Genomic DNA, 22,832 nt, shown 5'->3' on the forward strand with positions numbered 1-22,832 from the left:
ATTAATAATAAGAGGGAAAAAATACAATTTCCCCGTTGAGGGATCAATAAAGTAATTCTTCTTCTTCTTCTTACAATAAGACCCAAACTATAAACTGAGCAAGCACTGGAAATGAAATCAAAAAGATTTTAAAACACAATTTAATACCAGATAAAAAAAAATTGGGATATGAAAAAAAATAGTGTTTACATTTGTGAAAAATATTTGTATACATTTTGTATTTGATTTATCCTCGTCGCCGCCAGGGGTCGCCATTTCGCCCTCTCTCCATCCCCCAGCCTGTCTGCCTCACTGACTGACTGCCCAACAAGAAATGTTGGCAAAACACCCCCTCCTCATCGTGTAGAAAAAAACATGGCGGACATGCGCTAAATCCACACCAGAAACAAACACACACGTTACTTAGCAAAGGTATAAAAAAAAATAAAAAAATCCTCGGATAACACCGAGCAACGTCGCCTTCTATGTCCGGCTTCAGCGCTGAGCCCAGATCACCACCGGCCGGCCCTTCAGTGGTGGTATGCTCTAACATTTATAACCAGGTCAACGAGCTACAGCGAGCTTTCCTAGCATGCTAAGTTAGCATCCCGGGCAGTGGGCATGTCTGTGTAGCACTAGCATGCTGGAAGTGGTGTCTGCACTGGCTGCGTGCATGTTTGGCGTTCATTCATTGTTGTTTCCTCTCATTTAAACCCCGGAGCCTACCGTCGGTGTGGTGTTAACTCCTGAATGACATAATTGGCGACGCTGTCATGCAAATTAGCATGCGAATATAGCACACAGGAGGAGAAGAAGGAGGGGGGACAGCGGGGTAGGAGCCCATGTGTTTGCTTTGTGTTTTGACTGGAGCGCAACTAATTTCTGCAAACGGGAGAAACGCGATGTTTTTGGCTGTAAAACGGAAAACGTGTGGATGTAGGAGCGGTGGCAGTGGCAGTGACAGGACGCTGAGCCGCAAACGAAAACAACAGCAACAAGAGAGACGGTGTGTACCCGCTGAGCTCTCTTTTAAAGCCAGTCCTCCTGTCACTTTTTTCCCCCAGACGGTTAAAACGGGCACCGGGCCGCCTTAATTTGGACGCCACCCCCCCACCACCTCCCCTCGGCGGAGTAAAAAGGCGCACTTCCATTGAAGAGGAAATCATCCGGGGAGGAGAGACGCTGCTAAACGGTTATGAAGTTATAAGGTAGGCATGTTTATAGTGAACAGCACGCTTTCTAAGTTACCTTGTGCGCCCTCTGTTATTGCTCTTTTATGCATTTTACACATTACACTCTAAATGAGCTCACAGTCAATTCACAGTGATACACACAGTTAAGACCTAGACGTCTAGGTATTAATAACATCATTGATGTATTGTGTTTTTCTCATTGCCCCTCTATGTTATTTTATGTATTTTTGACTTTTCCCTGTGAAAAGCTCTCAATTCCTGTCGAAATGAAGCTGTGTTTTTCTCAGCAAATTCAAATATTTAGCATTTGGTTAACAATGCTAATGGTTACAACTTTACTAACTCATATTTAATTCATAACATAGTGTGGACATGTTTTCTTTAAACACTTTATATCCTCCTCAAAGCAATTTCAGTCCAAAGCAACTGGACTTGGTTATTTGGCTTGGAAGACTGGTCCTGGTCAGATGCATACATGAACTGATGAAGCCTCTTGGATGAGAGGTGAAACGTCTTCCTAGACAAATAACCAAGTCCAGTTGCTTTGGACTGAAATTGCTTTGAGGATAATGATGACCTGGACAAATGATTCACAGACTTTATGTCCTGCACTGCCCTCCTTATGCCCTGTTTATAGTAAACTCTGTATTAGGTATTATTTGGATGTTTATTACGTCTAATAAATGTCACACTGGACTGTGGTTACTGTGGGACTAGAGGAATAAGCACTCGAAGCACTTGTTTATATCATTCTGACCTGCTGACCTGGATGTTGTTGTGTCTGGATGGTAGTGTTGGTTAGCTTAAGGTTTGGGTTACAGGAGCCACTGAGCCTGAAAACAGGTTCCCCAAGCCATGTACACTGATTTGTAAATATTTCGCACAGTAACGCAGAGTTCTTTAGTCAAAATGCAAGATGTTTCACTTCTCGTGAAATTACTGCATGGCAGAGTTTAAGGGATATTGTGTGGCTTAATATAAGCAATGTGAGCTAAATGATACTGACATCTTTTTAAGAGAAGTCTTGATTAAATGTTCGTTTGTGCTGCTGTTATCCTTTTTCTTCATACTGAGGTGTTTCTCATATTGTGTCCCCTTCGTTTTTAAATCAATTACTTTACATATGCCGTTTGCACATTCACAGCATGTATGTATTTTGATCTTTAAATGAATCTTAAAGTATGAAAGGGCTAATTAAATCCATATGTAGTACATTATTGGCATGGTTTTGGGGTCTCTTTGTTGAACCTGCCTCTGGTTGCCTCCCATGACGACCCCCTGCCTGGAGAGAAGGCCTTTGAGCTGCAAAGATAACAAGGGCAACTCTCTGGTTTCCCTTTGAAATGCAGTGCAGTTAACATATGGTTGCCTAACCTTGGCTCTGAATACTGTGGGGTTTTGTTTGGTGTGATCAGTTGTTTGATCAGTTGCTCTCTTAATTACCCCGTGACATACAGTTCATCCCACCCTCTTTTCAATTTTTATTTTGAACTTTTAAAACAAGTATATACCAAAACGTAAACAAGAGACCACACACAGGTCCCCACTCTGATACACCTACCGACATACAATTAATAAAAATCATAGGTAAATAAAAAGGTTGCCAAGCTAACAGATAATTGCATGCATATATCCCGTGTTTGGGATACAATCTGGGGATGTACAAATAATATGTTTTTAAAAAACCTGATTAATTTGTTTTCTGATATAATAAATAAATGGACCCCAAATCTTAACAAATTTAAAGTATGAGTTAGATGCAGAGTACCTAATCCCCCCACAAATAAAAAGAAACCCTTTCATTGAACAACAAGGAGATGGGTAGATTTCCTCAAAATCACCCTTTTCTTCATAACGATGTTAACCATCATGTTAGTTTTATGGCGCTTTCAGAACAACCCAAAACAGCACGGCACTTAAGTATGTTTAAATCTGGAGGAATTCACTCTGTCTGAGAGGATCATATATTATTTTCCAGCTCTTTGTGCTATATTATGTTTTTACTGATTAGAAAATTCAAACCTTAGAGGTTCTGTGTTCGGTTCCATCAAATAAAAATAGTCTAGATGCCTTGTGCATAATTCATTCATTCATCTTCAACCGCTTATGTCGGGGTCGCGGGGGGTGCTGGAGCCGATCCCAGCTGACATTGCGCGTGAGGCGAGGTACACCCTGGACAGGACGCCAGTCTATCGCAGGGCACATAGAGACGAACAGAGACAGACAACCATTCACAATTGCAATTCTAGAGTCATCAATTAACCTAACACATGCATTTCTTTGGATTGTGGGAGGAAACCGGAGAACCCGGAGAACAGACCATCATCATGGTACACAGAAAGGCAGACAGTGCTAACCACTACACCACCGTGTAGCCTTGTGCATAATAAGGAACACATTTCTGCCTTGAAATAACGTTATGACGAAGTTTAGGATGTACTGCATTGGCTTGTTATATCAGACATACAAGTTGAGTTATATGATGCTTGCACCTTGTTTTTTAGGGATGCACTATAGTGCCGTGACTACATATTTCTCCAGACTTGATAAATTAAATTTACAAGAGTCACCAAGATCTTCTCTTTATTCCACACAGCTGTGACACTGCCTCTTTTTGTGTTTGTTTGTTTTTTCTCGTTTTTAGAGTGGAGGCCACTGTTGTGTTGTGAGCTTGGTCAGTATTGTTGGAGCATGAGGAAACCTGTGCCACAGAAAGGTACGGATTTATTACACCATTCACTGTATGATTTGTAACAAACAAGTATGCAAAGTAGCTTGCAGGTAAAGTTAGGAGTATGCACATTTTAGTTTGAGTTCTTTCCAATTAATCCCTTTGGTTTTTACTGTGCAGGAAGATTCATATATCATCTTGAATTAGTCCTGTAATACCAGATAATGAGCCTCATGCAAGAACACTTTTGTATTATTATCTTAACTTTCTTCTCGTACGGTGGGGTTATGAACATGCCACGTCAGGTTCAGCAAACGCTCCTAACTTCAGATAACTGTAAATGACCCACACTAACATGATTGAATGCCACCTGTGCATAAATAAGCACACGTTCATGAGAATTGTTAGTTAGTATAAATAACAACCCCAATATGACCATATGAGGCTCCGTGTCCTGCACCATATGTCCTATTGTGTTGTTAACACCGTTACCTGATGGTCGTACTGTCACTAAAATAAAGAAGTGGTCCAATTATGACAATGGAATTTTAAAAAACATAACCACTTGTAAATTCTGTTTGTACGTAAGAGAAATTTCAAAATATGAGGAAATTGGTGGATGTGGAATCACTCGTACAGGTCATTTAAGAACAAATCTGTTCCCACATGTTGTTCTAGCAGTGTTTGGAGCAGTGAGCGTGGCAGATATTGATGTGAAAGTCAGCCGTAGTTGAGAGCTTATTCTATCTTTCTCGGCTCTTCTAGCTATAGAGTGGAAAGATGCCAGAAGGATCAAGCATGCCCGGAGTGGACGGCCCTCCCGAGTGCCCTCACAGTACCAAGGTAAATAACCCACAGCAGCCACTGATGTATGAAGTCAGTTATGGGCAATTCCAACAGGCAACAGTGCCCAAGGATTTACCTCAGCATGGTTTTATTAATCATTAAGACAAAGTTTGCTACAAATGTTGATAATAGATTGTAAGCCTCGTGTTTTAGCGCTCACAAAACGTAAAAAGAATAAAATCAGGAACATTTATCTAACTTAGCACCGCTTTGAATATACATTAATACTATTGTAAAGTGATATGAATTTCTTGTTGCTACTTATGTTCTTCTACAGGGCATTTCAGTTGGGAGAAATACCTGAAAGAGACAGGAGCCACCGCTGCACCCTCTGCTTGCTTCAGACAGGTGAGCATAATCGATAGGTCCGCTACTTACTGTTTTCATCAAGCGTCTCTCCTGTGATTGAGTGATTACTCTAATTTCATTCTCCTCTGCTGTAATGCTCAACTTGTCTCCAACTTGTCTGTTGTCACTATCTAGAGCCTCACGCCTCCACTTAACGAGTTCAAGGCAGGGATGAAGCTGGAAGCGCAGGACCCGCGAAACACCACGTCAACCTGCATCGCCACAGTTGTGGGCCTGACGGGCTCTCGGCTCAGACTACGCTTGGACGGGTCTGACAACAAGAACGATTTCTGGCGCCTCGTGGACTCCTCAGAGATCCAGCCAATTGGCAACTGTGAGAAGAACGGAGGCATGCTGCAGCCACCGCTTGGTAAGGACACACAAAGGTGTTCTCCTGACAGTTTCTTTTTCTCTGAATTTTTTAGGGGTTTTCATTTTGGTCCACTAGGTGTCAGTGACTAACAGCACAGGATGTCAGTTTGTCATTTTACAGCTTGACCTGACACAGGTTAGAAAGCCTCCTACCTGGAGCATTTCTGTATTACCCATTGGAAAAGACCCAAGAACACTGTCTTTTTAGACTGTTGCCACAAAGTGTTGTTGATCATTTTAGGGCTGCAAAAAGTTATTTTAATCTGATCATTATTTTCATAATTAACCTCTATGGGTCTATGAAATGTCAAAATATAGTGAAAACTCATATGGATTTTTCAGAGCCAAGGTCACATCTTCAGTTTTCCATGATTTGTCTACATCAACGTCACCATGTTCATCACGCAGCCCTTGGATTTAAAACTGCTGCAGTTTCATAACAACAGTTTTCCTCTTCTTCAGGTTTCCGTCTCAATGCGTCCTCTTGGCCCATGTTCCTTCTGAAAACACTAAATGGAGCTGAGATGGCACCCTCTCGCATCTTTCACAAGGTACCTGTACAAAACTCACAAGCTCAGCACGCTCTGAAAAACTAGTCGTGGTCCTATATCAGGGACAAAATAAGCATGTTTATTTACTCTTCATATTTTATACTAGAGTTCACCAGGATCCATAAAAGATCATCATAATGTCTGGTAGAAGATTTATTATTTATTTATTGCCCCCCTTAAAAATAAATGCACAGATATTCACACCTGACTCTTACTTTTTCTCTTATGTTCCCCAGCAGGAGCCGCCCGCCCCGGAGCAGAACTCCTTCCAGATAGGCATGAAGCTGGAGGCGGTGGACCGTAAAAATCCCCACTTTATCTGCCCGGCTACGGTGGGTGCACTGCGTGGAGTCGAGGTGCTGGTCACCTTTGATGGCTGGCGGGGTGCCTTTGACTACTACTGCCGCTATGACTCGCGTGACATCTACCCTGTTGGCTGGTGCGCCCTCACTGGAGACAACCTTCAGCCGCCTGGCACCAAAGGTCTGGATATTAACAGTAGGGTGTTTTAGATCCCTACATATTATATTATGTTACTTCGTAAGACTATTTATTTAGATTGGAATACTGTAAAATGTAATAACTTTCATAATGGTACTATTTATTTAGCAAGAGTTGATCAAGTCATCAACATGAGTTTGCTATTTTTGATTCCTGATGGAATTGAATCTCTCTTCAGATTACTTTTGAATTGTATTTGCAGAATTGACTTCTAACATCCTGTAACATCCAGTTCTTCCTGTGGTTTGATCTGCGTCCGCGACACAAGGAGTTTTCACCTCACCACTCAGTTTCCTTTTTAAAGCTGGAGCATTTCAAAGGTTGTTTGCATTCTTGACATGAAGAACCAGAGTAAGCAATTTGTTATACAGCAAACATAAAATGGAGAAGAGGACACAAGTGTTATCAGCCACGAGGTCAGCTGTATTCATCTGTTAGAATCCACAGTATCTGAAAGAGTGAAAAAGAAGGAGGGATATGGGGAGGCAAGGCATGCCTTTATAGCCTGCTAGTGTTTTATGAAGGCCTGGCACTCCCCCAGTTGGCAGAGTTGAGCCATGACGCGGTTGAAACGAGCCCGGGTTGCCCCTCCACAGGCCTCTCGTTGGCACCCTGGCTAAAGGGGTCTGATTAAACACCTCGAAGAGAAGTGAGTTAAGAGAGGAGATAGGAAACGAAGAGAAAAGACAGACATACGCTGTGAGAGGTCGATTGTTTACATTGTCAGCAGATGGTGGGAGGAGAGAGGAAGAGAAAGGATAAAAAAGGAGGAGCAACACAGAGGAAAAGTGGGAGAAGAGGACAGGGCAGAAGGAGAGGGTGAATCTGAGGACAGCTGTGCAGACAACAACAGACTTTTGACTTTTGTCGAGCGGTGAGTGAAGATGAATGAAATTTCAAAAATGCTGTTTAAGTGATAGATTAAAATAGTGTGAGAAGTTTGCTGCCTGTAATTGGAAGCTTGCAGTGGTGGCTTTGTGAACTCAGTGAACTCAGTGCACTCACAGCAGAGGGAGAAAAAAAAAGGTTTGCTTGTTGCGCGTTTGTTTGGCTGTATATACAAGCACTGCCATTGATCAATAAACATGTAACCTCAAGCTCTTTAAACCTTTTAAACATATTGTCTGGGATCTGTCCAATCTGTTTACTCAATCAGGTGTCTTTTTTCCCAAGCTTTACAGTGGCTCCCTTATGAAAAGTCACAGCCTGCAGTCTGAGCTTTGCATTGATTGGTGTGCCCGTGTGAGCGTGTGTTTGATAAATACAGCCCCACGAGCCAAGACCTGTGTTAATGAATGTGGACGCTCCTTGTAAACCTGTCTTGGTTGATCCCTGATGAATACCAGTGCAGTTTAGTTTGTGCAGTGTGTGTATGTGTGTGTCTGTGTGCGCGTGTGTGTGTGTGTGCGTGTGTGTGTCTGTGTGTCTGTGTGTGTCTCCAGGTGCATGTGAGGCCAGATATCCTGGCTATACTGTGGTTGTTTTCCATGCAAACATTCTTGAAGTTTTGCCAGCTGTGTTGGCTTATATAAAGTACAAGGCTTGTTTGGTTGTTTTTTTATGTATTTAAACGTCCCATATTGTCCTATTTGTCCTTGTATTTTGGTTTCTGCTAGTACCTTGACATGCTTTAATGTTCAAAAACCCAATTGTTCTCAATGTCTGTCCGACTTTTTCTGCATTCATCCTCTGTCTAAAACGCTCCACTGTAGCGCCTGTCACTTGAAGCCCCCCTTCCAAAAAAAAAACTACTCTGTTCTGATTGGTCAGCGTTTCGGGATCTTCCACATCTGCGCTCTTGGCGTCTCTGTACAGTCATTGCAGCAGGGGAATGACAGTAACTGCACTGTAGTAGTAATTTTATATTTATATACATATACGTGTGTATACGTATATATATATATATATATACGTATATGTGTGTATGTGACAACACAATTGTACAGAAGTTTCTGAATATATTTCTCCGTGGATGGATCGACTTTGACAGTATTTTATAGCACCTTGACCTGCTTTATAATAAATTTTAAAAAAGACTTGGATTGGACCTTTTAATACAGACCCAGGCCAACTCTAAATGATTTAACCATGCGAGTGTTCCCGCAGTGCCTCCTGTGATTTCTGAAATGCTTCCTGTCAAAAAGAGAAGGGTGTGATAATGGGTGGGAGTGAGAGAGATCAATTTACTGCAGCTTACTTCTATATTAGGGTTTATTCCTCTGGCTTTTAAGGTGTTCACACATGTCTTCTTTTTATTCTAGCCACCAGGGAGGTCAAGGTAGAGAAAAAGCAAACCATCTATGATTACTGCTGTTCTTTCTTTCAAAACGACACATTTTTCCCCCTTCACCTCTGGCTGGATATCTTTCCGTTATGGATCACTGTCAGTTTATGCAAGTAACGCCTGTTTGTCTGATTCCACAATACAATTCTGATATATTGTTGTCCATTACCACCACAATGATACATATTGTCTTGCTTACTTTTTGTTGTTTGACAATGCCAATGGGTAGACTTTATTTGCTCAGGAGTTTAGATAACAGTCTCTGGGAGGATTAACCCTGTCACCCTGTGCTTTGAGTACCACAAACAAAAGTCTGTTCTCCTCATTTCTATTGATACATTTCTTAAAATCTTAAACGTAATGCATGAGTAGATACCGTTAGATTTTTGTGGAAAATGTTTTAATGTAATGTGGATGGACCACCTTTACTATTGTGAGATAAAGCACCATGATTGCCATTAGCAGTGTATTGATGTCTTATTGCAAGACAGTGTATCATGATTGATGTATTATTGCATGAATTATTTTGCCTTCAATCTGACTACCATGAAAAGAAATCATATTGCAGTGAATTTCTCAAGACTCTTGATTTCCACGACCTTATTCATATGCAGGAGAAAATCCGACTAAACCCTTTGAGTTCACTGGAAGGTTAAGATTCACAGAATGAGCAGTCTTCTGAAGTGAACTGGAGCATGCACTTCTTGATGTAACCTCTCACCCTCTTTCCTTCTCTCTAACTTTTCACTCTCTCGCTTTGAAGCACTCTACAGTCTGTGAGGTGGTATGCGGTGTCCTCAGGCTTATAACTGAGGAAGGAAGTTCAAGTGAGGGGGAAAATGTTTTACTGCTGAGAATGTTTGACCTTCTCTGCTGTTGGGCTGGCATGAGAAACTCGAGCTCAGGTGTTATGAACTGTCTGGATTTAGTTCTGCGTTGAATATAATTGATGTGGTGCATTGTGTGTTGTTTAGCATTTGAAAAGGGTATTTGTAGTCTTGGTGCATAATGCTATTACCTGATGAGCCATGTGCAATGAGTGTGTAACTTGCTTCTGGGTTGGCTGCAGCTCGAGTCAAATGGGGACGTTGTAGCCAACAGCCTAGAGGCTTTTTGGATGTGTATGCAGTTGGATACATGAGTCATTTGGCTGTGTTGGTGTTATGAGCATGTTACATTATCAATCAATAATCGTGTGGTATAGTTGATTTTAAATGAACTTGTTTCTTTTTCTCCTGTCCGTCACATTACACAACCACAAAAGGGAGTGTAAATTTCAGATTGAATACTCAGATGAAGAAATATTATTCTAAGCTCACAAATACAATTAATGAAAAAATAATTACTCTTTGACAAACTTAATTATATTTCTATGTAGCCCCTGTTATTAAATGGGGGGCCGGGAGGTGTATTACTAGATGTTATGCCCTAGTTATATTTCTCAACTCCTCTTTTTCTGTGTCTCTGTCCATCTTTGCCCACACAGTAGTGTTGCCTAAGAGCCTTGGGGCATTGACAGACGGGAGTGTGGAGAGTCCAGCCATGCACCCCACGCCGACGGTGGGCAGACCTCCAGGTCAAAGAGGACGCAAGCCAGGCCGCAGGAAAACCAAGGTGACAGGGCCCTGGAATCAGAAGGGCTCAGCATTGGGACCACAGAGCATCCAGCCAGGCAAAGGCCTGGAGCCCATCAAAATCCCCAAGAAACGAGGGCCCAAGCCTGGCAGTAAGGTAGGAATGAAGTGGTTCAGTCAGAGATACAATCAGGGACAGGCGATTGCAGTTCAGTCAAGTTAAAAAAAAAAGTCTTCTCATTTACATCTAATGCTGTCTAGCCATGCAGATAGTTTGGGTTTTATTATCCCAGGTCTTGTGATTTCCGTGTCTAAGATTTCCACCTCTATTTCTGCAGTTCTAAAGGAATTATAGCCTTATTTCCAACAAGCAGTCTGGTTCATTTCAGTACATTACATTTTAGAACGCTTATTTTTGCGTTTCCATTGTCAAAAGCTGTGGATGGTACCAGTAGCACCTCTCTGTTCCGTCCCTTTTTTTCGTTTCCTCTCTGTTGAGGTACCTAGCACACTTATCCAATATGAAAACGTTGAGCTATGAACTCTGAAGTCCACAATTGGTGCTGACGTTCCTCTGCATCGTCTGTGAAGAGGAAATGCAACAAGAGCTGGGTGAAGTTTTGAGAAATGAAAAGGTTTTTTCAGCGCATTTTTAGCGTGTGGCTGTCCACGTGCTTCCACTCACATCAAAGTAATGCAGATGGAAATGTAAAAACTAAAAACAACAAACAACAGTCTAACAACGGTTAACATGGCTACTGTCTGTAATGGAAACGCAAAACAGATCTAATGTTTAGGTACATGTTGTTGTGGGTTATATACAGTTGTACAGTACTTAAGGTACTATACTGAAAGTGTTTGATGGAAACACGGTTGATGTCTGTCCGCAGGGAGGTCCAAGGATTATTTAAATGTTGAGAATTTAAGCCGCCGTTAAAAACAAGGGACTCAAAATTTAACTACTGTATCTACATGGCTAAATACTATTGGCAGTATATACAATGAGCTCAGTAAACCAAGATGTCTCAAAAGAAGTGCTTATTTCTGTAATACACAAGTATCTCTGTAGGGAGAGCCTTATCATTGTAGCGTATTACCCCACTTGACTCTTTGTCTCCCTTGGTCTTGGTTTGCAGTTGGGCTGGGCGAAGAGAGCTGGCTGGCTGGAGGATGCCATGGCTGGCCCAGGACGGCCTGTAACAGGCCCAGGGCGAACCAGGGGCAGGCTGCCTGCCAACTGGACCCAGAGGATAGCTCTGCAGCAGGCGGAGGCCCCTGAAGAACCTATCAAAATCCCAAAGAAGAGAGGGCCCAAGCCTGGCAGCAAGGTAGACATCCGGTACATACACAAAACCAAACCACAGAATATCATATTATATGTTTGGCTGCATGAGGAGGAAGCTTTTGGATGCCCTTTTTAGAACACATTATACATCACCTTACTTAGACAAGTAGTTTAGTCTGAAACTGGCCCAGATAAAAAAAGAAAAAAAAAAGAATAAAACTATTGTTATGAGGGAATTTTAACACCTTTCAATTCAGGGGCTCAAATGATACAATTGTTTCATTGTTGTCATGAGGGAGCGATCAGTTCTCTTTTGGTCAGAAATCTTACTGGAAGAATTAGCTTCAAGCCAGATTTCCCTCTTCTCTTTTCACCTGAATAACACAAAAAAGCCATTTTACTTGATCGCTTCCAGGTCAACCCGAGACTCATTTTCACTAGCTTCTTGTCTTCCAACCCAACATTAGGCTTCAGTAAACCACTGGCCTCTGTTGGAGGACTATGTTGGAGTGTTAACCACAGTTGTGACTAAGTTGTTTCAGGGTTGTTGGGTTGATTGCATTCCCACGTAATTGAACCTCTCCAGGGAATCGATTGGAAGCAAGCCGACACTACCCCTTCTTTGCTTGTTTTGTCGATTGCTGTGTTCATATATGTCCAAACAAACAAATCTTTTGGGGGAAACGCTCACGGTTTTAGTACAACTCTACAACTGTTTTCAATAATGTACCCACTTTGAATTATTTTGTAATTTATGGTATACTTATTTAATAAATTATGCATGATTGATATCTTTTAAATGAACATTTTTAAAAAGATCATGTACTCCCTGCAGTACTCCAAAGTACCCCCATTTCAGGAACTGCTAATGGAACAGACACCTGGTTTGTATTTCAAAGGCAACAACTGTTATATAAACTCTGTGGTTGTCCGCAACAAATGTATGCTGGCAAAGCGGTTAGTTTCACTCGTCAGGTCCCAATAATGTACTGAAGAGAGATTAATGGAAATACTTGGCAGAGTCATGCATTTTCCTTGTGATCTTTGTTTTGTTTACTGATGTTACACCATGTTACATTTAGAGGGAGGCTCTTTGTTTTTAAGCTGCGGTAGGTTAAAAGCAAAAGCCAGAATGTGAATCTCTCTCTGAAAACAGAGGCAAGGGAAGCTTCTCTCAAAACACTTGAGCTACAATATGATGAAAGATTATTATGGACTTTTTGCCCAACAGTGCCAAAAATAAACTGCCTTCCTCAGGTTTAAGAGTGCAAATATAAAAAATAATAACTAAGAGTTACATTTGATGCGGTATTATGAACGTTTGAATGAGTACATCAAATGTACTGATTGTAACAAACCAGAAAAGAGACGAATGCTGTAAAAAGTCTGAATGTGTGTGTTTGTATCCAGAGAAAACCACGTGTGGTACCTAATCCAGTCCCCACGTCTCCCACCAGCAGCACTCCAGAGCCCGACACAAGCACTGTACCGCTGGACAATGCAACCATCCCCAACTCTGCACTACAGGCCCCCACAGGTACACAGCGTCCTAAGAACTGGACATACTGCACATTATTACTAATGGGTATATCTGTCTCGGATGTTTAGTCATCTATCATGCTGTCTCACACGCTCGCACATACACTCACACTCACTGTCGCTGCCTTTTGTGCTCTGTCAACAACAGAATCTGCCAAATAGTTGTTAACACATGCAAAGCAAACTAGGTTAAAGATATACATACTAGTGCCTTTTATTAAATTACAAAAGCATTTTGTTGATAAAATAAGTCACCTACCCTTTAATACTGACTCCTCTGCTTGTTGCTTTCCCCCCTAGTTTGTGTGTACCTCAACAAGTACGGCAAAGTGGGTCCCCATTTGGACCAGCGGCGTATCCAGCAGCTCCCCGACCACTTCGGGCCAGGCCGGGCCTCCTCGGTGCTTCAGCAGTGTGTTCAAGCTTGTGTGGACTCCGCCCAAAACCAGAGCACAGTATTCGCCTGCCTCAAGTCTGGGCAAGGAGGCGAAGTCATTTCAGGTGGGAATTTAAACTCTCATAATAAAAAGAAAACAGCATTTTAGGAGGCTTTTGCTTAACTGTTTACCCGTTCATTGTGGCTGTCAGTTCTGTTTGTGTCATACGTTGTGAACGGTCAAAGAAATTTTTTTTGGGTCATGGAAAAGTAAAAATTTTGTCCATGAGGATGTGTTGAAACCCTGCATGCACATCTAAGGACTATTCACTACATTGAACAGAACATGATCCTCTGTCCATGCCCCCTGTTTGCCCCGTCCAGCCTACTTTGACAAGCAGCAGCACACCCTGACCCTGCCCACAGTCAGCAGTGTCACCTACGTCCTCCGCTTCCTGGAAAAACTCTGCCACAACCTTCACTGCGATCCTCTGTTTGGCAGCCAGCCTGTCGCCAGAGGAGGCTTGCACTACGATAGTCACACATACACTACAGGTCAGTGATACTGTTTATCCGAAGTGACCGTTTCTTAGTGAATGCAAAATGCAAATGCTGTAAATTTAATTTCAGCAGCTATGTTGATATTTTTGTCGTCATTCATAGAAGCAAAATCTGATTCTGGCTTTCTTTAATATGCTGCAAACCAGCAGACTTTACACATTTTCCAGAGAGCAATTATATTGCATGTCTACACATTGTTAAAGTTGACAAGAAAACAAGAATAAATGGGCTAAATAATACAACAACATGTCTGCCTTACTCATGTAAATACTCACAGGAGGTGCAACGTGTTATCTTTTACACTACTGTACAAAAGACAAGTAACTTGTACCATGCCTAGGTTTTAGATTTCTTGTGAACAAGATAAATCAGACATGAAAGACATTTTGTTGGCTACCAGCTTTACAGCCATCATTTAGAAGTGTACTAACATCAAGGTATTTATTGGAGTAAAATAAGTGGCATGAAATATGGTTTTCATTGCCACGATGAGTGTTTGTTGTGTCAACTGTAGATTAATATCCTCTTTTTTTCATCTTTTATCCAACAAGTCAAACCCTTCTAGTGTGGCCACAGAGTCACAGTGTGTTTTTGTGCTGACACGTTTTAGCTTCTTAGAGTCATTAGTTAATTGAAGATTAATGGTAAAACATAATACATACCATAGTTTTCACTGATACAAACCAAATTCACTCACTCAAGTTCTATATTTTTAGCAGTAATTAAAAGTACAGAAATGGTAAGGTGTTTTTTTTTTTTTTTACTGGCCTGTCTGCGCTTATCTTTACCTTTCTCACCTCTAAAAGTAACATAAATGACTTCTTCCTCCATATATCCTGGTTTTAGAGAGGAGGACTTTTGGAGACAGCCTAACGACGGGCCCGGGGCGAGGCTCCAAGCGGTTCCTTCAGGAGTACAACAGTCCACTAACTCAGAAACTACCCAAAATCCACCGGCACTCTACTGATGGTATGGTACTTTGATGTCAAGATTTTCCCTCTCTTCTTTAAAATCCACCTTGGGTCTCATTCCTGTAACGCATAAATTATAAAAAGGTGCAATTATTATTTTTTTGTTCATTTACTGTGAATTCAGGCAGAGCAAGTGAGAGATGTGTTGCTCTGACTACAGTCATCGATATTATAAGTAGTCTATCATAAGTTGTGTATATGCTGCTACTCCTTGCTACTAAATTTCTGTTTTTATTACCTTTGGTTGATATTTTTCTTTGTTCATAATTAGATATTTTTAAGTAGTAAGTACTTAAATCAAAGGACTGATTAAACACTTTTCCACTCATGTGTAGTATTTGTTTTATATAATCAGTGGCTCTCAACTGTAATGCTGCGCCACCTTTTATATAGGACATTTAATTCTAATAATCGACTGCTCTGAGTTGTCCAGTAAAGCCTTATATAATCATATAAAAGGAGGTAGTAAAACAGAAGCAGCTCTTGGCCCAGGAGTGAGTCGTATTAAGTTCCTGGGCAGGAGGTTAATCATTTAATCATCTTTCAATTTCCTTAGATTTTAATTAAGTTAATGGAATATTTGAAGAGATTTATGTAAAAGGTTAATCTCCCCCATAAAAGGGCCTTTCACTTTCACAGGCCAGAACAGGCCACACACTCAAATCACTGTCATACTTTCTGAGGGTTACAGGCATATCACTGAAATAAATCATGAAGTCATGTCGTGCATGTAGCATTTTAATTACTTCATATTTCTATATAGGTTTAGTTTTTGGCTGGTGGCCCCTTTTGTTGCTTCAGTACAGTTCAAGCATCTATGTGTTGATTTTATCTCACCGGTGAGTCTTTTGTGTGCATTGTCCCCAGGTGAGTCCTTCATGGACAATGGTGTTGCCGCATCAGAGCACTTAAAGAAGAGCCCCCTCTCCCCAAACTCTACGGTACAAACTCCTGGCCTAAGGTCTCCCTCCAAGCTGCTGCGTCATAACTCTACAGGTAGGACGATGCACTGATACAGGAAACATTGACAATACATTTGCACATTTCAGTGCTTCAAGATAGCGACTGTAATGCATCCAAGTGGGTGATCAAATCAAAAATTTAAAATGAAAAATGCAAGAGACTGGGAAAAAGAGCGTGAAGGCTTGTCAGACACCAAATGTATTGAAAAAAATAATAAAATACTCCGACACAGAATTCTCTAAAAGGTTACCATGTCAACAATTATTTTATCTTCCATTTTAGATATATGCAGGTCACGTTACAGAATAATCTACCAAGATTGTGCACCTGCACATATTTAATTGCCCACCGTAGTACCTGACAACCCTGCAATTTTTTGGTGAAGCCCTCTGCATTGGTTTCGTCGCGGGAAAGACTCCATTTAACTGAATGAGGCAGCTGCCTTTTATTTCCACGCAGTGCTGTCGTCTGTCTGAATGCACACCTTAAAGTCAGAAGAATCAAATTGACTCAACTGTAAGTAGGCTTTAATCAATAGAGTTTTTGAGGCTGATAATGATACATTTAAACATTTGTGTCACAACTATATTAATAGGTGACTAATAGACGTGACATTCTGTTTTCTGCAAGAGTTGCACCTTTACAAGATGAACACTTTAATTTAAAGGTTTTAAACCTCCCAGACAGTTAGAATTACTTAGGGTGTGTAAAGGGGCGGATCCAGTCCATAATGAGTGTTTGTTCGCTCATACAACATTCTGTGTCATTGATGTGGTCAAACGTGTTTGTCGGCAAATATGCAGTTCACATGATTGTGAATTTTGGGTCCCCTCAGACAGTTTATCAGACTGTGGCAGATAAGGAAATTTGCGGGCCGTCATGGTCATTCTGATGTGAGAAATACTATCATTTGAGCTTAAGTTGTCTTGTTTATTTAATTAAAGTTAAATTGGCCCATGATTATTATGTCTTATTTTTCTTAATGGTATTTCTGTATTGCAAGCTAAAGTGTATTGTAGTGCTTGGTGAGTGAAAGGATCTTCGCTAAAAAATTGAAACGACATAATAGCATAGGCTGAATGAATACCCAAGGAATGACTTGTCTTCATGGATTGAGTCGGTGCTTTTACACTCTCAGGCTCAGGCAGTTTCCGGGAGAGCCCGAGGCCGAGTGGTCAGGACCCCAACCTGTGGACAGTGGAGGACGTCATGCAGTATATCAGAGATATCGACCCAGTACTGGCACCACACGCTGACCTTTTCAGAAAACATGTATGTATTCTTTCATAATGGTAAAGACCCTTAGAAATGTAAAGTTTATATGACAAAAATGTACGTCTATATGGTATATAGTGTATGTATTCTTTTTAGATTACACTATACGTCAGTTTTTGTTTAGTACATTTGCAAGACTTAACTTGGTGGACAGCTTTGCCAAAAAAAAACATTTGTGTTAATCGTCCCTCCCTCTCTGCTACAGGAGATTGACGGAAAAGCACTCCTGTTGCTGCGTAGCGACATGATGATGAAATATATGGGCTTGAAGCTCGGTCCTGCCCTCAAATTGACGTTTCACATTGACAAGCTCAAACGGGCTTGAGGGGGTCCACTGACCAGCCGCAGCCTTCCAAAGGACTAAACTCCAACCCCATCTCCCTGTTCTAGGATCAGTATATCATTCATTACATATTGGACATATACTGACCATTTACATGTAGCAGCTTCCCTCAGACCACCATATCTGGTATGACATACCCCTGTCCTGACCTCATCCAATGAGGAATGTTTATTTTGTGTAGCACAATCCAGCCCTAAGGCAGCATGGGATACGTAGGATCACCCACTTGTCCGTCATCTGTTTTGCATTTCAGTATAACTTGAAGAGTCATATGTTGCCATTTTAACTGTAAAAGGCTTTTTGGCCTGCTTTTATTAAGTTACATTTCATATTTTGTACGTCATGGATATATGGACTTGTATTGTTTTGTTTGGGATGCTAGAAGAACCCTAAAGGAAGAGAAGAAAAAAACGCTACATTCATCCCAACACTTGGGAACACTTCTGGTTAATGTCTCGATTTGAGGCACAATTTTGCAACTACAACAATATTAACTATGAGGAGGAAAAACATTTTTTATGAAAAGAAAAAAAAACACTTTATTCTGAAAATACTGCCGTGAGGAAATATCTCTTATTGTTTGTTTTATTCTTATTCTGGATGTTGTTTACAATGCCTTGTCTTGTCTTTGTTATTTGTACTTTTTTAATTTTTATACTATATTATTAGAGTTCCTACATGGAGAGCCCTATCATACTGTACTTAACATTGTTCAATAAATATATAATAATTCAACTGTTGGTTTATTTTCTCCGCGCTTTGTTTTGCAATGTTAACCCTTTAAAGTCACAATCTGTGATCTTATATTACACCACTTTAATTGTTTACCTGTTATTTTCATTAGTACGATATTTACTATGTCCCTTTAATTGGATGCCACTTACAAATGTAGGTCTAACATTTTCAGGGTGTATTTCAAAGAATGCATTTGTTTGCACTTACTGTTGTTTCTTTAATGTTGTTACAGCAGTTCACCAACAGAGGGCAGCACAGCGTAGTCTACCTTTTAGCAGTCACGTCCCCTTGCTGTTTCTCCTTGGGACTCACTGGCATGTACTGCCATGTGTGGCCAAATCTCCATCTGGTACACTCAGCATGATAATCTCAGTGATATATTTTATCACATAAAGATTTCCTATTATTAATTAGTTTCTCCGTTGTCAGAATTTCTCCTGTAATGCTGTGTAGTTATTTCATGCATTTACCATTATTTAAAACCCTTGTCTTTTATGACCATGTCAACCTATTGTTCATGCTGTTTCTGGTAAATGTTGCTGTCATTGTTTCTGTCAGTACATGAGTGGGCTATTAGGCTTGTGGGCGAAAAAATACGTGTCTACTGAAGCAACTCAGTACAAGACAGAAAATCTAACCACATCCTCCTCGTGAAAACAGGAAAACATAACACATTAGGTTGAAAACAGTGACCAAACCAACTGATCCTAACTGACATGGATGAGTATGAATGCATTTCTCTGTGTGAGAGCGTACGGCACATACTCACAATCTGTGCTTGTGTTTGTGTGTTATGCTCACGCACATGTGACAAGCTCAGAGCTCGTGGCTGATGCCTGAGCTTGTTGATGTGTAATAGTAGCCAAAGTGTTGTGCATGAAGCCAGTGCTAATAATAGAAATAACAGCTCCTTGTGCTCTATATTGTGTTTGTGAAGGTTGTGAAGCCAGTTTTTTACTTTAGCGCTTATAGTGTGATTTTTATCAGGCGCCATTCTTGTGTTGCTGATAGGGCAGCAGGCAGAGATCTTGTAAAGTATTCAAGTGAAGGAATGAAGGTGAAGAGATATTCAACATGACTGGCTGGGTTATCTAAAACCAGACAACCAGGATAGATTATGTTTATTGTATACGACATAACAGTCGTATCGGGTATTTTGGGGGAATTCTGCCCTTGATATTTACCAACAATGCTGTGCAGTGCTCCTCCTGAGTCATTCACTGTCTTTGCCCCAACAGTTGTACACCATATAGACACAGGCAGTTTCACTATGTATGAAAGGAAGTTTTGTGGGCTTGCAGATCAGTCATAACTGTGGGAAAAAAACGACTTTCTCAGGTCTAGTGGTATAGAAATACTGTATTCTCTGCAGAATCAGCCTGGCATGTTGCACTCTGAAGACATATACAGGCACAGTTAAAGAACCAGTGCAAAAATAAGGGAGCTCAATCAACCACTTTCTCCAGCTGATACCGAACTCTCAGCATGCTGTTAGAACACTTCTGCGGGTTTATATAACCAAATAATAAGGGATGGAAAAGGAAAACGTGATTACATCTCAGGAACCAAAACATCTCAGGGAAGCACACCCGAAGCCACATTCAGCTACGAATTTTTACGAAAATCTGATTTCATTACCTTCCATAAATGAGGCTGCTTACCTGCTTCACTTGCTTGTCTTCAGTGACTTTTGATTAGGAGATAATATCTGCTAAGAGCGCTGTCTTGACAGCCCTCACCCTAACACGCTCACCCTGTCAGCCTCGTGCGTACAGATGGTGTGGGCCGGCTAATGTCAGGATTTTCCTACAAGGAAAATGTTGGTCACACGGCAACGTGGGTATTATCTATCCACGAGTGCAGAAAAGGCACGGATCACACATGAACACACACACGCACACAAACAAATACATAGGTGAATATGACATGCATATGAGTTCCCTTGGCATTAACATATTGATATTACAATAGTAGCTTTCTCTGACAGGATAACACTTGTAAAGCCTCACAAGAAATGTTCTCTTGTATTAATTCCACCCCCTGCCTATAGCCCATTACTCTGTCTTTGGTAGCATGTGCTTGCCACTGTCACCAGATTAGCACTCAGGCTTAAAGCCCTGCTCACAAAGACACTGTGTACAGAACATAGCCTGTGCTAATACGGTTTCCCTCTATTCCAGTCTACGAACCGGTAACTCTCACAGGCAAGCCCACGTAATTTCCCTGCTCACATTAAACGAGCCTTAGTCAAATAAAAATTTCAGTACAGGAAGGAGGTGAACACAATAATATGAACTTCAGAAAAACCCAAAAATACTACCTTGAATGTTCAGTCTTTATTGAGACTGTCGGATTCACCTCTACATTACATTTCCAATAAAGTGTCATGGCAAGAATATCTTGCTGCCACACTGTCAACACAAATTTAACGTTTTAAGCTTCAAATGGGCAATATTTACTTTCGTTTTGAATGTGCAAATTATGCTGTTAAATGTTAGTATTTCCTTGTAATCTTCTTGACAGGTTCTGACACATCAAACTAGAAAACAATGAACGAGTTTAAGAGGGAATTTAATTGTATATCCAACTGTATCAGTTTGAATTGCATGATAAAACCCATCCATGCAGGTAGAAAACAAATAAAACACATATTAACAAGGGATATTACCAGCTCTACTGGAGTATGCGCTGACACCAAGGTTAACTTTCTGCCACTGTTGCAAAACTGCGGCTCTGCTCCGTTTGGCTCAACTGTGTAAATCACACAACCCTTAAATATTTACCACCGTTAGACATTGTTGGGACACCTCGGTGTGTTTGAGCCGGCTCAACGAAGAAGTGTCAGCTGTGTGCGGGAAAATAAATTATTTACACCCCCTTCTTCTACTTCAAAGAGCTGGCAAACCATTCACCCCCTGATTTGGGGAGGGGGGGTCAGAGAAGGAGTTGCTAGTCACTAAGCAACCTCTGTGTCACCTGCCCCGACATGCCAAAATCAGCAACTTACCTCTGGATGCAGCATTCACAAGGTACATGGCTGCCTTTTAAAAAAAAAAAACCCTCCTCAGCAGGATGGAAAACAAAACAATTACTGAGACACAGCCAAATTATATGGCTCTAAGAAAGAAAGAGGAATGTAATTCTATTGCTTTTGCCCTCGTGTGAGAAAGAGGAAAGGTTTGGTTGCTTAGAAGATGCTGAGCTTTACTAAAAAGACTGGGAGCAGAATACAACCGTTCAAAAACTGATTCGGTTTTCCAGAGAAAGCCTGTTGCATTGAAATATTTATGACATGATATGATGGGTATTTGAAGCAAGGGGAGGGGAAAGTAGCGCCCAATAAGACTACATGTCAGGTGGAGGTACAAGGTGACTAGCTTGAAAATCAGGAAGTTCGGCTTGAGCAACATGTCCACTGGATGAACCCTGCCCTGAGATCTGCTGTTTGTTTACCCTTTGCCAGCACACATACACCACTACAAACTGCCACACACACACACATACACACTTAACACAAAACATGTCAAAAAACTCTCTTGTTGGGAGCAGACAAGCTCAAACATGTGCCCTCTTCACACAATATTCACACACACATATAGAAACGTGCCCCTGTTGTCAATAAATAACTCATCCTCTCATCTGGGAAACTCGAGTTTTCTTCTCACTGTGTTTCTCACTTTCGTTGTGTTTTTCGCTCTTTGCTTGACAGTTGTTCACACTGGGGGAATCTTGAATTAACAGCTCTTTGATGAAAGGTAACGCTCAGTTTAGTCATACTGTTTCCAAATTACACATTTCCAGTACATCTTTATTAAGTTATAATTTCTGGGTATACCTTCCACTCATGGGATTTTCTCATTTGCACCAATAATGGATCCACCATAATCTACCAACACACTGTAGGTGTAAGGATCACAATGACCAGAAATGAGGCATTAATCCTTAATCTTCCCCTGACTCCATATTGATATTGAGGCATCCCTGTTAGCCTGTTTGATCAGGTTGTGTGCCGACTGCTGAATGTGTGTATGTGCGCGCTCATGTGAAGACCTGGCCATGCGTGACAACAGCAAATGACCATCTATCCATCGCTGGCGCTAAGGACCGAGATTACAATGAGCTCAGGCTTGGCACCAGCTGGACCAATGCCTGGGAAAGGAAAAAATACTCAGTGCATATATACATATATATATATATATATATATATATATATACACACACACACACACAATTTATATACAGATATGTGGCAGAAGAGAGGAATGTTACCTAGGCTGCATTTAGCATACCTCGCGTGATGTTTATTGACTGCTTTTAAGTGTAATCATAAAAGTGTTGGGAAAACCCAACTAAGAAATCCCAGAGAACAAAAAAACCCTCCACCTATTTTCTAATTGTAAATTAAAGAGATCTTTCACTTTGCCTCTATCAGAATGTGGCTTTTGGTCTCTGACTTATATTGCGA

At 41.0% G+C, this 22,832-nt stretch overlaps 1 protein-coding gene across 2 annotated transcripts; it reads left to right on the forward strand.

Annotated features, from left to right (window-relative positions):
* The first annotated feature begins 386 nt into the window (after window positions 1-386).
* On the forward strand, window positions 387-18,330 carry LOC310949944 (polycomb protein SCMH1). 2 transcript variants are annotated; one of them, XM_083917568.1, is made up of 17 exons: window positions 387-518; window positions 1,044-1,187; window positions 3,817-3,888; window positions 4,609-4,686; window positions 4,967-5,037; window positions 5,173-5,407; window positions 5,872-5,960; window positions 6,197-6,443; window positions 10,232-10,476; window positions 11,456-11,647; window positions 13,015-13,141; window positions 13,444-13,644; window positions 13,904-14,074; window positions 14,927-15,049; window positions 15,919-16,047; window positions 17,153-17,286; window positions 17,495-18,330. In XM_083917568.1, the coding sequence occupies exons 3-17, from the start codon at window positions 3,864-3,866 to the stop codon at window positions 17,612-17,614; spliced, it is 2,187 nt and encodes a 728-aa protein (XP_083773694.1). In that variant the 5' UTR covers window positions 387-518; window positions 1,044-1,187; window positions 3,817-3,863; the 3' UTR covers window positions 17,615-18,330. The 2 variants fall into 2 exon arrangements, with proteins under 2 accessions (XP_083773694.1, XP_083773695.1); XM_083917569.1 differs by having other exon boundaries at window positions 6,200-6,443.
* The last annotated feature ends 4,502 nt before the right edge of the window (window positions 18,331-22,832 follow it).

This window comes from Echiichthys vipera (genome assembly GCF_963691815.1).
Source record: "Echiichthys vipera genome assembly, chromosome: 8".
In the NCBI taxonomy this organism is placed as follows: domain Eukaryota; kingdom Metazoa; phylum Chordata; class Actinopteri; order Perciformes; family Trachinidae; genus Echiichthys; species Echiichthys vipera.